We start from the raw sequence: 16435 nt of genomic DNA, 5'->3' as shown, positions 1-16435 counted from the left end.
AAATACCCCCCCACTCTAGAAATAAAAACGTCCCCATACTTAGGTCTCGGGATACCCAAAATACATGAACGCCGTTAAAAACCGGGTCGGAACAATCCGCTTAGTTACTTTTTATTGGACAGTGGAACTTTGATCCATTTCAGATGGATCAACCTAAAACTCGCCTTATCTCAACATAACTATCATAAAATACACTCGAGAAATTTAAATTGGAACTTACATATCGACGCACTTGAGTATGAGGAGTAAGTTATAACTGAGCAGCTTGAGAATTAAGTAATATAACTAAATAAGTTTTAAGGCCAATTAGTTTCAATAACAGAAGTAAGTTTTGTCTCTAGAATCAAAGTCTCTGAATGAACCCTTTGGACACTCGAGTTGTCCACTCTTCCATTCAGAGTCCACTCCTTTCCATTCGAATAATTGTTCTGTCTCAAGTCCGTATTCGATTCTCCTGTTTTCAGGACAAGACAGCTCTACTCTCTTGATATTTCGTATCGAGAAATTGCGAATAGCAATTTCCTGCCTTTTTCTTGAGTAGTTTCCCGCAATTGTTAATTCGGGTGTTCTGATTTCTGACTTTTTCATTTTCAGTTGGTTCGAGAAAATTGAGCATGACAGGCTCGATTCGAATTTTGCAAAATTAAAATTTCACTCCAAAATTACGTATTTCTCAAGGTCAAACCCCCAGACATGACCGACTGGCACATTATATAATGCTGGAATGAGCCCTATCCAGCTTGTGCGCGACTGTACCTAAACGGAAGGGCCCCTTTTATATTTTACTTTTTTTTATTGGTCAAAAGACTAAATTAGCCGAGTCTCGGTCTAAGTTCGCCGGTGGGAGCTATGAATATTGGACCCATGGGAATGCTCCGTAATAATAGTGGCCTTCTATGAAAAAATCTCATGGTAAGATTTCAAATTTTTTCAAGGATTATTCAGTAAGATTGCGATACTATCAAAAAATGCTTAAATTTTTTAATTAAAAAATTTGCTGTATTTGGCAATAATTATCATCATAATTTGACTGACAGTTGTACACTTGAAAATTCCTTCAAACTGGCTAGTAATGTGTTTTTTTTTGTTTATTTGATTTATTTACTGGGGGGTATGATAACCGGCGAAGTTGTAAACGAGGAATACTCTTTTCTGGCAGGCCGTGGCATAATGATGTTCATTTATTAAATTTTCAGATAGGATCTGAATTTCGACATGGGAGTTTTAGCTACGCCGCATTCCCTTGTTGTGGTACCACTTTTGATCAACCCTCAAAATTCGACCGCTTCAAGTTTCTCAATCACTCAGAATGAAGACAACGAAAGCGATTTTTCCGACTTCGGCGACGATTGGTCCAAGCTGGAGTCACTAATCGGAATTTACCCTGGTCGTGTGGCGCAGAGTGGTCGTCCGGGTCTATCAGGGTCCGGTGCTGTTTCTGACGATAGAGTATTGGTCAAGGGGTTGATTCCAGGTTCTCCTGCCATGCAATGTGAATATATCGGAATTGGCGATGTGATTGAACATATCAATGGCGATATTGCCACGCTAAGGAGCGTGGAAGCGTATTTGGAACAGTTGAAGGAAGAAACCGAGGTACGTTGGCGTAGTAGTAATTTAATACACATTATTATCTGTTTCAGCTCATCGATGTTTTGGACCTTTGATATCTGATTATTCCTTCTATTCATTTGGCTAATATAAATTTCTTTTCTGAGAAATAGCATTTTCCTTTTTTAGGCTTGATATAAACGCACGTAAAATTTAAAATTCAATGAAATTATGGTAAAATTTGTTCTAGGACCAATTAATTGCTAGGGCGTTTTTGCGATTGATAATTGAGTTTCTCATTTATATCAGCAAGATTTCATTCGTGAATAATTGCAAATATAAGTTTTCATAATGATACTGCTATTTTTTAGATCATACTCTCAATCAGAAAGGCCTCACCTATGAAAGCGGAGCAACCATCAATCGCAAGCAAATGCCTTTCGAGAATATCCAAACTCAATTCATACGATTATGTAAAGCAAGACACATTTGAATACATCAATGGGAACTTTGTCAAAGTAGAACCAGGCATGAACAGAAGGCTAGGAGGCGTAAACAGATATCTGAAAGAGTTGTTTGCACTGCGGATTCTGCCTTTGATGTCATCTGATGATGGGGTATGTTATCTGATTAATTAGCTTAAAAATCAATTTTTATGATCCCAGTTTTTTTTTAAATCCACAATATTATATGCTTAAAAAGCTTTTCAATAAATTCAGAATTTCTGAATTAGAATATTTTCTTTGCTTAGAACTACTGTTACCCGTCTGACTTTTCATCATCCTATGAACAACTAGACGAGACACTGAAAGCCATCACTTTAACTCTGTCCGATCTGGTATACAATAGTTTCAACCAGGACGTACCATCGAGGTAATTTAAAACATATATATAAACACTTAACTGGATGGATAAAAATGTCGTGACTGGCTTAAAGATATTTGTCCGGTTAAGCCACGAGAAATTTTAAAACATAAATAGATACTCTATTCCTTGTTTTAGCATGTCTGTTTTGGTTGGGAAATACAGACTGAACATTGCGTACTGGAAGATGAATCACCATATGCTCATGTTCATATGCGAAGAGTCTCTGTGAGTCGATAATTCATTATTTTTCCAGGGGAGGGGGGACCATTTCACGTTGAAAGGACTACATGCGCTAAGCTGATTAGCCATTCAACGCACCATGCTGATTGATATTATCCGGACTAAACGATTCAAACTTGAAATTTGAATCGCGTTTTTCTTAATGCTTAGATTTTGATAAGAATTTTTGTCGTGCATATTATTTAGCGAAATTGGGGCTCAAATTTTTAACCCAAAAAACGAATCATGTGTAGCTCTACTTAGCCTGTTGTGTGAGCCCAGCAAAGTTAAAGAAGGGTACAGAATCCAAAAACTTGTGCGAAAGGCTTAAATAAATATTTTGGCTATCAAGCCTAAAATACAAGCAAAATTTAGTCCGTATAATTAGAATCAGCACTGTATTTTAAGCCGTTCAAATTTGAGATTTTTCTGATTTTTAAAAACTGAGTTAATGATTTTTTATCTCATTGTTCCAGCAGCCATCAGTCTTTCTTGCTCCAAAAATAGTCAACTTAAGTAAAGCTCTAGTTTGCACTGCTCAGAAGAATTTTGTGTAATTTGCGGTTGCCATGTAAGTTGCCAGAAATACCCCGACTTCAAGTTTCCGAATGAAAAGATCTAAAAGCTGCTGTTGTCTTACAAATAGAGCCGTTCCTCAAAAAGAGTTGTTCGAGACAGATCGCTATCATTTGCCAAACCATCATTACTCAAGCATGGCTTGTGTTGTAGTATGAACTTTCTTTTTTATCCAACCTAAGTCTCAAATATTGTTGCGATGCAATTGTTGGTACAAAATGTGTTCATTTTGATCCAGCTATTAAGTACAGCCAATGCTAAGGATTTTAACACAGATTATTATATTACAAATAGCACTTTAGCTTCAAGGTATCATGTTTCTGTATCGTAGAGGTAGGGAAGGAGATCAGCAGCAAAATAAGAGGGTGGGAAGTTTTAAGTGAACTTTTTCGTATACTAGTTAAAATGCGTCCGCTCTATAAATTGAGGCATGTTAGTTGGTAAAAATTTTTTCAAATTGACTGGTACTGCTAATGCGTCATAATTTTCTTACGTCACGTAGCAATTATATAGACTCATAATTGGCGTGCGTCTTTTAAGAAATTTTGTTTACTCAAAGTTATACTCATTCAGTTTTTCCAGTAGCGTTATCGGTCTTATTTTTGCTTGTGTATGCGAAGTGCAACTTCGCCTCTATGCAAACCATATTGATAGAAGTAAAAGACGTGCTAGAGGCGAAAAAGTAAACGGCAACGGGCTATTAGTATAATGGCAACGGGATTTCAGTAGTAAAGATGGGGGTATATCGCTCACGTTTGGCTTCTATCTTATAATGTCTTATAACACTGCAACGGGATTTCAGTAGTAAAGATGGGGGTATATCGCTCACGTTTGGCTTCTATCTTATAATAGTGGAATTAACTGTACATTTTTCTCTTATCTATTTTATTGTTCGACAATTGCATGCTTGTATTATATTCAGATATAATACATATGAGCCAAAAGTGAGACATATATCCCCCAATCTTTACTACTGCAATTTAAAAAATCGACGACAGTACGTTGCTTCTGAAACCAAACGATCTCAAAATTTAAATGTGCATTATGGAGTACCACAGTGATCCGTATTAGGCCCGCTTCTTTCATGATTTATATAAATTATATTGCACTAGATGAAAATAGTGAAAGTAATTTGATTTTATATGCAGAGGACACTGTCATAAAAACAACCGCTAGAAACAAAGATATTATTGGTAGACATCAAGAAGCGTTGGACAAAACAGCAAGTTGGTTAGGAAAAAAAACAATCTGGCCTTAAATAATGAAAAAAAAAACGATTCTATCTCAGAAGCAGCGGATAGTCCTATGCAAAAATGAATGGAATAACTATTGAAGAGAAACAATCGTTCCGTTACTTAAGTTTTCAAATTGACTCTAAGCTTTCCTTCATAGACCATATTACGAAAATTGAAACTAATTGGTCAGATTTTGTGGTGTGTATTCTAGGTTAAGAAAAAATTAAGGTTAAGATCAACTACTGTGTGCATATAACGCTTATGTGAAACCCATTTTATAGTACGTGGTTTTGGCTTATGCGTCAACAGACAAATCTAAATTGGAAACTATTGAATTTAAAATGAAACAACTAAAATTTCTTTGCTTGAAGAGAAGAAATGAGAGCATAGAAGAATTATGACAAAAACGAAAATACACTATGTAAGGTTTTGAGAAAAGAGTGCATATCGGCCATAGTTCAGGAAGCTGTAACTAAGAAAAATTTGAATACAATTTTCAATAAGAGAGTTTCAGCTTGGCGGTTACCTGTGCATTCAAAGGCTAAAAGAAAACTCCGATAATTGTTAGAAGTAGAAAACTTTCAACTTTGTGCCAAAATACTTCTCAGATTTTGTTACCTGGATTCAAAGCTGCTCAGAATATTAATTACAAATCTTCAATCATGAGTTTATAGACAACTGTATTCTAGGAAATTATCAACTGGTTAAACTCATTTTTGAGTAGAAATTACCTTTTGCTGTCAAGGTTATGTATACTGCTGAATTTTGCCCCTTTTTGCTTCAAAGTTTTTTATTTTCAGTAAATCTTTTTTATTGTTTAATTGATGAACTATCGATATTAAAAACCAACCCAAGTCATAGCAGGATCAGAGGCGCCTGAAAACGGGCTGCAAAGTTCCACGGTTTTCTCGCAATGAGATTTCATTTTGCTGTAACTGTAGTAATTTTTACAGTGAATGGAATCTATATTGCAAACTATTTGTTATTATTATGATTATTATAGTTATTATGATAATTATTATTATTCTTTTTTATTATTATTAGACCAGCGTGAAAGCCTTTATTAGATCCTCGGCGCTTATACCAAATCTTTACCGAAACCCATGAAGCCATATTAAAATGTCGTTTTTTTTTTGTTTCAGAATGCCGCTTTCAATGTCAACTCATTTTCTCAAACTCTATCGAACAATCTTAGATGTGTCAGTCTCATCGAATCTATCAGATACATTAAGGAGTGGAAACGAACATCTAATTAAACTAACGCGCCAGTCACTGGATTATATGCTGGAAGCGACTTCGAGAATGTTTAAACAATCGGCGAAAGACTACGAGATGTTGTTGGCGTTAGAGATACCGCATAGAGTAGAGTTGTCAATGGAATATCAAGTTAGTACTTTTTTGGGATGAAATTCACTGCGATAGACCAAAGAGCCCAAGGTCGAAAAAAAACAACGCGATAAGCATTCCAACAAGCTTTAAGTTAATAGTTCTGTCATCGCAGCTTTATCCGTTTAAAATACCCCTCTTTAAACTATAGAGCAGCGTAGTGTATTACCTAACTTGCAAATTAAACTGTTATTAAAAAGTGATCACTTATTTGTGTGCCGTTGGTATAATCTAGATCTGTAGCATCGGAAATTTCATAGCGTCTGTTTGCCGCTTTATTTGTGGCTAGTTTTTGTGATTTTTAAGCGTTCGTGGCTGAGTGGTTAGTGTTTGAGACTTACAATCTCTAGGTCGCACTAGGTTTGGCCAACTTGGTGTCTCTTGTTCAGGTGGTTTTTCTATCATCTTTCTATCTGTTTCCATGATTTTCTTATCTCTTATCTAGCCTCCTTTCTCCTTGAATGGCCTTCCTGATCAAGATATATTTTCGTTCAGAAGAAGCCTAACTCCGTTAAGTGTAAAACAACGAGTAAATTGTCACTTACATAAGTCGTAAAAATTGTTTAATTTGAAAAAATTAAGTTATTTTTGTACCTTGCGATCGGGTACTAGACTTTTTTTTATCCGTGAACAACTTTATTCACAAGATTTAGCACGTGATAATGTTAAACTTGTTTCAACTTGCTTCATTATAACTTAATTTGATCAATCGTCCAGCACATCTGGCATAGAGGTGTACACGCATGTGTGAGACAAAAGCTTGAGATTCGAATCTATCGGGGACCATTTTTCAAACTTATTTTCTATCTCCTTTTTCGGTCTTTCTCATGTCTGCTTCTTGAGCATCGCAGCTGCGTTAAATCTGTTCCCGCTCAAGATTGATTTTCCCGCTTTGATTTTTGATTTCAAGTTCAGTTCTTTTCCTTTGTTAAAAGGAAGGCAAACTAAACTACCGATCTGCAAGTGTTAAGTCACAAAAAACTTGACCGACTTCACTAAAAACTTTACCTATTGATCCAGTTTTCTCAAAATGAGTTATTGAGTCAATTTTATCAAACAAGAGCCAGGCATAAATTGTTCATGAAGTTTTTGAATATGTTTTTAAATTGTGTCGAATTTCGTTGTTTGATTTTGTCATCTTGTGGGGCTTGTCTTTCGTGCCTTACTGGTCGATGTAGAAGCAATTAATGGCATATTGTAGACTCATATTGAGTTTTTGGAAAGATTTATCCTAAATGGCTGGTTAATAACGCCATATTTTCCTTGAAATACAAACAGTTGAAGCACTGGGCGCATGGTGTGGTTTTCCAATAAGGTTTGATAGGGTTGAACTTTTAATTAAAGTTTAGATAATTTTATTGAGTTAAACTATTTTAGCGTAGCTTTATCGAAATACGAATATTTGAATTTTTATGAGGCTCTACATTTTTAAATAGTATCGTTTTTTTGTTGCAATGGATTTTTATGACAGTAATTTTAATTTTTAGGTCAATGTTTTAACGTGTCTTCAAAATATTTTATTGGGCTAATATTGATTGGTTTGTGTTTCAGAATCTGCTGGCTAAGTATATGATTGAGTTTGAGAGCTGTGCTTGGCGATTAGAAGTGAGTAAATCTTAAATTTTCAATGTTCATAATCTTAGCTATGGTGCTGAAAATCAATTTGGTCGACCTGAAAAAGTTAACAAAATTTCTCATTTTTTGAAAATCCTCCCCCTTGAGAAAATCTTAGGTCCGCCCTTGTTAAGATTTCAATTTGAATTGGTGAGACAAAATCAACGAAATAAAACTAATCTGGAATGAATAAGAAAAATAAATCTTCAGGTCAATGGGCTTATATGCGGACTTGGCGGTCAATGTTACGAACCAACTGGATAATTAATTCAGGTGACGTTTCTTCAATGTTCAAAGAGGGATTGTTTTAGGCTGGGTTTCTAATCGGACAACGGAAGCCATTCCTCATTCGTGGTACAGGACTCTATTATAAAGTAGGTTCCTTGCATTGCATGGTATTGTTGCTCGATTTTTTTCACATTTCAAGTTGTGTTACAACAAAATTCGATTGAACTTTGAGCAAAAATCTTTGAGATTAGTTTTTTTTTCATTTGAAGTCATTCAACTTCAGGGAAGAATACTTTGCCTCGTTTTCTTAATTTTTTTTTGCCAGATTTTTTTTTTTCAAAAATTGAACTTATGTTTAAAAAAATTAAAGTAAATCGATCCTAAAGTCGTGATTAGTTTTTAGTTAATTTTTTCAGCTCTAGTCAATTTTACATTATCTCGTTATTTGTCTGTTTCAGAATCTTCTCCTGTTCAACTCAATTCAAGAAACTCACTTTCATTCTATCCACACTCTAATTTCATCTATAGACATATTACCACGCTCTTCTCAGTTGTCATTTCTATCTTCAGTCCAATCTATCTATCCGAATTTTGAACCAAATTATCATTCTTCATCTTCGCCTAAAGATACACAACTAGTCATGTGGAGGGAAGTTTTCTTGAGAGAGGAATCGTCAATGGAATATGAAGTGTATTCTGGGAGGACTTTTCTACTTGTTATTAGGATGGTAAGTTATTCTGGCTTCAATTGTTGTGTAATAATTAATGAAGTAGTTCATCATTTGTGTTGGTAAATAAATTCGACATATTTTTGAACAGGATGATGTCAAACCTAGAAGTTAATTGGAATTGAAAAGTTCAGCTTTTGATATTCAAAAATTTCTGTTTGTTTCAGAAATTGTTCACGCTCTGTGTGTTAATGGAAGGCGGATCATGTGCTAGAAGGTAAGCAGATGACGATTGTAGACAACTTTTCGTGAAGCAAAAATACACTCTTAACACTCAGTGGATTTCGTTTAAAATATTTTGATTGGACTAAAAAAAATTACTCAAGTTGAGTCGAGTTTAGCAACAAAAAGTTTCTATTTCATATTTCATTGAAATTGAATAGCCTAGATAGTTAGTCGAAAAAAAATGATTTTTGAAACTCGTTAAGGACAGTTAACGATCAGCAAAAAAAAAACGGAAATTTGGGTTAAACGGCGCAAAGATATGTTGACTTTTTGTTGCTTAGTTCGTAGCGGATAGGATAACGAATATCTTGACTGAGAGGCAGATGCACTTATCACTTATCAATCCTTCATCTTACATTCTCACAAAATTGTTTTTTTTTGCAGATATCTGCCGCAGAGTGAAGATCCAGAAGTGAAGTGTCCCGAGGCATATTACAAGGAGGGACTGAATCTACTGTACAGTCTCAGACAGACACAGTTGGAACAGGAAATTGCGGAGAGGTTGGATTTGAAATCATAAACGCTTCATATTATTGCTGATTTTTTTTCAGTTCAAACGTTTTGGGCGCATTTGGGAAAATTAATTGATTATTCGAGAAAAAGTGAAACTTTTAACGTTATAAAAATCCTGAAGGTTCTAATGTGTTTCGATCCTATTTTTTTGGCGATAGCTTAAATTTGACACTCGTTATTGCGTTTTTTTTTACAGTTCGATGTTTTTTGCTTAACGTTTCAAGAGCTCTGTCGCAGAATTTTGTTTCTTCAATTGTTTAATAAATTTTAATTTTTAGGTAGTCTGTTTTTAATTATTCAGGTGTCTTTCTGAGCCAGACCCCGCCCTCTCTTGTGCAGATGACTTCCTCTCCATCCCCTCAAGTGAACCCCACGTAGAGACTGTCAAATTCACCCCCTTCCAGAGAGTCCAACAAGTGTTCAGTAGGGACAAAAGGGGGCTAACTCCTCAAACGAGAGTAGCGTTGAGACAGCAGTCGCCAATCGGAAAGAAAAATAAGGTATGTGTATGTAAGACTCGATAGAATGCAACAATAGGCTGTGGTTATTTTTTATTCAAACCAGCTCACGATCATTTTTTTTGCCACTTGACTTTTTTTTTTTGTACAAGAACTGCAATTCGCATACTACTACTGATGTCTCTGCCTACTTTTAATTTTACATTCTTTAGGCCACCTGTGCAGAATATCGTTTACTAGGCGAGAAATGAACAGGTGTGGCACTCCAAAAAAGCCTGGAATTTTTTTCAAGTATCATAAATGAAGTCAAAATTCATCCCATCACAAATAGTTCTTCGTATAATCAAAAAAGGTAGGTTCTCTCTGAGCTTTTTCTAATTTAGTAGCAGACTTCCGATTTCTTTTGTAAAAAAATTGCTAAATTAATTTATAGATATCTCGTTTTTTTGTTTTATAAAAGTAGAACAGCAAAATTGAGGTTGTGATATAGTTGTAAAACGGGTTTCGATTGATTTTTTTTTCACTGGGTAAGGCTTAAAAGAAAATATCAGTCTCTAAACATACGCTACCACATGGAAGGAAAATTGTATGAGAATGTGCTGCTTTTCTTTCTTGATACAAAACTAGGTACCAAAAGTAAAGTTTGATGTGTGAATAGATAGATGGAGAGTATATGATTTTTTTCTTTTTTTTTAGGAAAAAGCCTTAAGATTTATAACGCCAAATTTGATTTTTTTTGCAGTTTGACTTTGTTACATTCAAATTTGTTCGCTAAAAAAGAAGGCAATTTACGCTGCTAGTTTTACGATATCTCTCCTACTTGCTTATTTAGAATGTGGAAAATAAGCAAGTAAATTGTGAATAACTTTAAGGTTCGAAAGTGGATTTTAATTCTTTGCTTTCTTTGAATACAAAATTTTAGTATTGATACGGTTTTTTCAAGTTTATATGTTTGTTGGCTATGTTTAATACAAAAAATAGGAAGGATTCTGCTGCTATATCAAGAGAGGATCAATTTTGTGATTTTTTTGCCAAGACAAATCTATCGGTGGGCGAAATCTATGCACATCTTAAATTTATGACAGGCTCATCTTTTCTCTTTTAGTTCAAAAGAGGTTTAGCAAGTGGCAGTCGCAAATCCTCCCCCTCTCCTAATAGGGCATCAACTCTGACAACTAGAACGACAGTTAGCGAGGGAACTAGTCGTGACAGTAGGTATTCGAAGGCACATTCGAGGTCAAATAGGGGCAGTGTGTTCTACGGGTCAACGGAGTCTATAATTGATAATAATAATGGTAAGTCTCTCTTATATTTACCTGACTTTTTCAAAATTTCACATGGTATTACTTCAACTTATATTTAATTCACTTACTCGAACAGTTTGTCAAACGTTGGCATAAATTTTTTTGTTAGTGAACTAGAACGATATTCGAAATTTGATAACTGGTATTTTCCGAATTTCTATTTTGAATGGCTGCTATAATTAGTTATGCTCGATGCAGTTTTGCAGTTATGATTTTTTTTACCGTTTAAGTTCACTTTGTTGTCCAAAAAAGTGACTATGTCTTGACATGGCGACTAAAACAGCTTGTTATGAGTTTTCATAATTCTGATGCCATTGATGAAGTTCTTTTTTTAAATTAGGACTTCAAAATTGTTGCTTTGTTTTCAAAACATCCTGTGTTAAACAACAGTACTTACTAGTACAGTGTTTGCTTTTAAGGCGTGTTGTTTCAGACATTCCTCGTCAGAATAGAAGTCTCTCACGGGCTCCGCATAGACGACGCAGTAGTGCACCCCCAGGTAATTATAAAGGCTATCAGAATCAGAAGTTGTAAGTTCAAAGTTATCCAAGGTTCCTTTTTTATTGTCGTCCTTGATATAATTTTTTAAAAATCAAAGCTATTTAGGCCAATTTTGTGCAGTTAGTTTTCTGTTTTTTACGCTAGCGAGTAGCTAGTGTATTAGTATGGACCTGATTTTTTTCGAATCTAGCTCGCAATTAAAAGTGTTAATCAAAAGTGTTCTTTTGAGTGCCTTTTTGCTATAATCTTGATCTGTAGCATTGGAAATTTCATAGCATCTCTTCTCGGCTTTATTTATGGCTAGTGTTTGTGGTGGATTATGCTTCCGTGGCTGAGTGGTTTGTGCGTGAGACTCAAAGTTTTTAGGTCGTAGGTTCGAGTCAGAGACGTCCCTGAATTTTTACTAATTCGAAGCTTATTTTCACTTTTTCTTATTGCTTTTTGAGAATTCTAGAGCTGCTTTTTTTCGTGCTCTTGCTAGTGTTTGCGAAACTGAAAATCTAGTGGAAAGTTAATGGGTTCTGAATTTTAATTTGAATGCTATAAACTCATTTTTGGCACAGGAGTTATTGGAACCTGATCTAAACTACATTTTATGATTGGATAAATAAGATATTTTACCACTGTAAAGTATTTAATATTAACCAATCATGATCCATCAAACTAACAACCCACTTGTTTGTAAGTGCTGAAATTACTTGTAATTTCAGCACCAGAGAGATTTGAATTTAACTTAGAAATTAGTTGCCTCTCCAAGAGAACTTCAGCAGCCGCAATAAACCAGTATACCCTAGATCTATTGAGCCAAGCAGAGACTAGTTAAACAACCTGAGACTAGATAGTATAAGAGTAAGATTAGGATCGGTATTAGACTAAGAAGTTGCACGAATCTATCCGGCTGAAAATAAGATAGCGTGACGAGCAGACGGTTTACCCTATCCGAAATTACTCTATGGGTTAACCACTTCGGTTATAACTCATCTGGTGCGACCATAAGTCTCGAACAAGACCTTAATAGCTTAGAATTAACCAAAAATAGATTAGAATTTAGACAAAACATTTTCAAAATGTTATACGACGATAATTTAATCGAAATGTCTCTACGACTCAATAGATCAGAGCCAATATTCCGAACGATAATAGAACTACCCGGAATTGGAAGAAGACCTCGAACCAGAGACGACATACGACAAAGCAGAAACTTACCATATAGTTATATGATAGTACGGCAAAAGCCAACACAAACTTTTATATTTAGAATTTTATTAGCAATGAATTTAGATTTTCATTTACAAACATAAAATCTTGAAGTCAATCTTCATGATCATTTCAGGCGCTAAACAAAATTATTAATATACAATAACGATTGATAAAAAGATCTCAGATCGTTTTCCTAAATTCTGCAGTATTATATAAAACATGTTCGGAAAATGTTTATTGAAAATCAAAACAAAAATTAGTAGCATGACAATAAATTGTTAGTAATCATAAAATCATTTGTAGTCCCAGCTTCATCACCTGAACACAACAGCAATCATAAGCTCACTAAACATCATTAACTAAAATTTTTTAAACAATTTAAACCATTTTAAACTTTTAAATTCACTTTATTTTAAAATCAGATCATCAAGGCTTATCCTTGGATCTAAATTAATTTTTCTATTTCATTAAATTTAAAACTTGATCATCAAGGCTTATCCTTGGATCAAAAAGAACAATTTTGTTCTCCCCCACCCACTTAGCTGGTGTCTAACGACCTCAAACGTCGATTCACTATCCAACCCTTTCTAAAAAAACCCAAGACTAATAGAAATTTTTGAACAAAACTAATCATTCAAATTAGGATAAACAGTGAAGAACTTCGGTTATTCATCCTTCACTTGAACCCTCCTCTTACCAGACCCAGGATAAATCTTAGACTTAGTTAGTTTAAATTAGTATCTAACGAACTACTCGCGTTCTAATTATACCTGAACCTTGTGGATCGATTTACTATTCTCCAACCCTTGAACACAATCACTACCCCTAAGTAAGATTAACTAAGTTAACACCCTAGCTTATACTAGCCACGAGAAAGTAAAAAATCATTCTTCGGAATCGATATACTTTTTTCTCCAACCCTGAACAAATAGACCCAGGTTAAGCTAATGAAAAAATCGTAAGGACTAACAGTCTAAGAAATAGAAATCATCTAACAACTTTTTGCATCCCTCATCCTAAACCTTATGTCATTTAAAAATCTAGGAAATAAACAAACAATTGTCTTACACAACTGTGAAATAGATAACAAAAAATACGACCTTGTAATCACACCTCATACACAAACAGTTGGATATATTAGAACAAAACGACAAACACTAAAAACGAAAATAATAACCAAACAAAGACAAATCACACGAAAAAGATTTTCAAAAAATAGAAACGCATTTTCAGAATCAGAAGCCAGCAATTTAGACGAACTTTATAAATTAAAAGAATCTATTGATAAAAATTGTCCCATTCACGATCAATTATATTTTTCCGACTCAGAATCAACTTCAAATTTATCAAAAAGAGGAAAAAGAAGAATAAAAAAGCAATATAAACACAAACCAGTACACTTGTATAATTGGAATCAACCAATGAGACACATCGATAGTTACCTATTAACAGTCATTAAACGAAAAATTGAGCCAAACACACACTCCAAGTGAAGATAGTCCAGATGACGACGATATCTACCCCTTCCTCGTAGATGCACCCGATAATAGAGGACAACACGATCTTTGCAAGAATTTACTCCTAAATTTGTTCGAACCCGGAATCAGCCCATGTAAAGCAGAGTTCCCAGATGTAAAAATCAAAAGACAAATTATTGATCATTATCTGAAAGATATATGTAATTTAACACAACAATACGGAATCTACACCATAGAATTCAGTACACCAAACCCGAATCACCGCAAATATGTAATTCAAACAGACGATCTTGACTTAGAATTTTCAAAATATTCTTAGAATATATAAAAAGCATACAATATCATAACTCACAAAGAGCAAACTCCATATTTACTAATGAAGTTTTTGCAATAATATATAGTTATATTTCAATATTAGAAAATGAAATCCCAATCCCAAATGTCTCACCGACAGAGACCTCCAAACATATAAGGGTACGACATGAAATCACACTTTTTTCAACTCTCCTACATATAATTAAAGAAAATTTCACTAAATATGAAGTTTCACAACATACAAAACATGACTTATAAAAAATTTTGGCATGGTTTACAATAGATTATTTCACACATAATATAGATTTAATTTCGCAAGCAAGAAAAAATTTCAGACCTCAAAATTCAAACGATGATACCGCCATCACAGAACAGTCAGACTACGTTTGGGACCCCGAATGGTCTCATTATGCATTCATAAATATCCCACAATCAATCTCAAATCAAGCAATAAGTACAATATCTTATACAAGAGATTATGTAAGAGTAGTACCATTAACCATTGATGCAACACCATTAAACTACAATACATTTTTACCTGATACGCGAAATAACAGTTTAAATTCGACCGTCATAAACAATGAAGACCTTAATGGAACTAGGAATCTTACTCATCAAGATATTCAAACACCATCACACTTCATAAACGAAGAAATCGTCCAAACAACAACAACTACACAACAAAGTATTTCACCGATACGTCCAAATTTAACAACACCAAGAAATACAGACACTTCACTAGCACGTAACCTTACAATCAACCGTTAAACCTTCGGTTGCTCCAAAATATTCACAAATGGATTATCAAACATATAGACCCATGACAGTACCGTCAAAAACACGCAGAACGTTCACAAGAAACACTTTTGCGGAACACAATTATAATTACGCACATTCATCAAAAACAAACTATCCCCCACGAAAAAATAATAATAATCAGATAAGATCTCGATATTGGGATAACCCAATGGCAACAACCAACTCAGTAAATTTTCAAACTAATTCACATCCTCCACAGGATCGTAGTGAAAATTACCCATTCTTTCAACAAAATAAAAATAAAAAGCAAGCACCTCATCAAACGGATTATTTATCCTCTGATGATGATTATTTACAACCAGATATATTTGCACCATATACTCAAGAATATCGCGGACAAGGAGTGCAAAAACCACATACATATCATAGAATTTTTTCTCCACATCCAACAGATACACAAAATCAACAACCAATACAAATGCAAAACCCAAATAATACACAAACTTTTCAACCAATTCAGCCACAAAACCCAATGATCACACACTCGTATCAACCAACACAAATGCAAAATGAAATACCACTCCCATATTACCTTCAACAACACGAAATAACAAAAAATCAACTTCCAAATTTTTCACAAATGCCAAATGCCGCAGAATCACTACAAATGACAATGAATCCATACCCTTTGGGTGGATCATCAATAACATCAAACAAGCCATTAATGGTATTCACAGGAACAGACCCTGAATATTCTGTAGAAGATTATTTAAATGCAGTTACAGCAAATTTAATTTTAAATATAGGACCTGAACCAATTAATACACCACTACATCAAAATTGGATACACCGACGCACAGCGTTGATAGAAACAACCTTAGATGGCGCAGCCCAAAAATGGTTTTCAGTATTGCCTATAGAAATAAAATCAAATTGGAAAAGATTTACACAAGAATTTTCAAAAATGTTTGACTCCGAGAGAAATAAACAACAACAAAGAGTTTTATGTAATGAAATTCGCAGATTACCAAATGAAACCATCAAACAATTAGCAGTACGTATCGAAACACTAGTTCGAAAAGCATATTCATTAAATAAACATGACTATAAAAACACAAAAATGACAGAAATCTTAATGATGACCTTAACACCTCAATTAAGGAAAATAGCAATAAAAAAGAGAGCATCCCATCCTTCCTCAATTCGAGAGCCCGATCTAGATTTTCGAAAACTAGTAGACAAACTAGAGCAAGCGGAAATCACAATGAAACTTGAAGA

The 16435-nt window shown here is 34.4% G+C and overlaps 1 protein-coding gene across 1 annotated transcript in view; it reads left to right on the top strand.

Moving 5' to 3' along the window:
* Nucleotides 1-1166: 1166 nt before the first annotated feature.
* LOC134853047 (protein inturned-like) overlaps nucleotides 1167-16435 on the top strand; it is a 33305-nt gene continuing 18036 nt past the window's right edge. Inside the window, exons 1-13 of the mRNA XM_063868973.1 lie at nucleotides 1167-1596; nucleotides 1923-2168; nucleotides 2303-2424; nucleotides 2554-2643; nucleotides 5591-5834; nucleotides 7386-7439; nucleotides 7760-7822; nucleotides 8135-8404; nucleotides 8572-8621; nucleotides 9014-9130; nucleotides 9444-9642; nucleotides 10706-10895; nucleotides 11338-11403. Of these exons, the coding sequence (XP_063725043.1) occupies nucleotides 1216-1596; nucleotides 1923-2168; nucleotides 2303-2424; nucleotides 2554-2643; nucleotides 5591-5834; nucleotides 7386-7439; nucleotides 7760-7822; nucleotides 8135-8404; nucleotides 8572-8621; nucleotides 9014-9130; nucleotides 9444-9642; nucleotides 10706-10895; nucleotides 11338-11403 (2092 nt within the window). The 5' untranslated portion in view covers nucleotides 1167-1215. The remainder of the gene's footprint in view (nucleotides 1597-1922; nucleotides 2169-2302; nucleotides 2425-2553; nucleotides 2644-5590; nucleotides 5835-7385; nucleotides 7440-7759; nucleotides 7823-8134; nucleotides 8405-8571; nucleotides 8622-9013; nucleotides 9131-9443; nucleotides 9643-10705; nucleotides 10896-11337; nucleotides 11404-16435) is intronic.

The sequence above is a fragment of the Symsagittifera roscoffensis genome, chromosome 8 (assembly GCF_963678635.1).
Source record: "Symsagittifera roscoffensis chromosome 8, txSymRosc1.1, whole genome shotgun sequence".
Classification (NCBI taxonomy): Eukaryota; Metazoa; Xenacoelomorpha; order Acoela; family Convolutidae; genus Symsagittifera; species Symsagittifera roscoffensis.
This window is presented reverse-complemented; position numbering and strand designations above follow the sequence as displayed.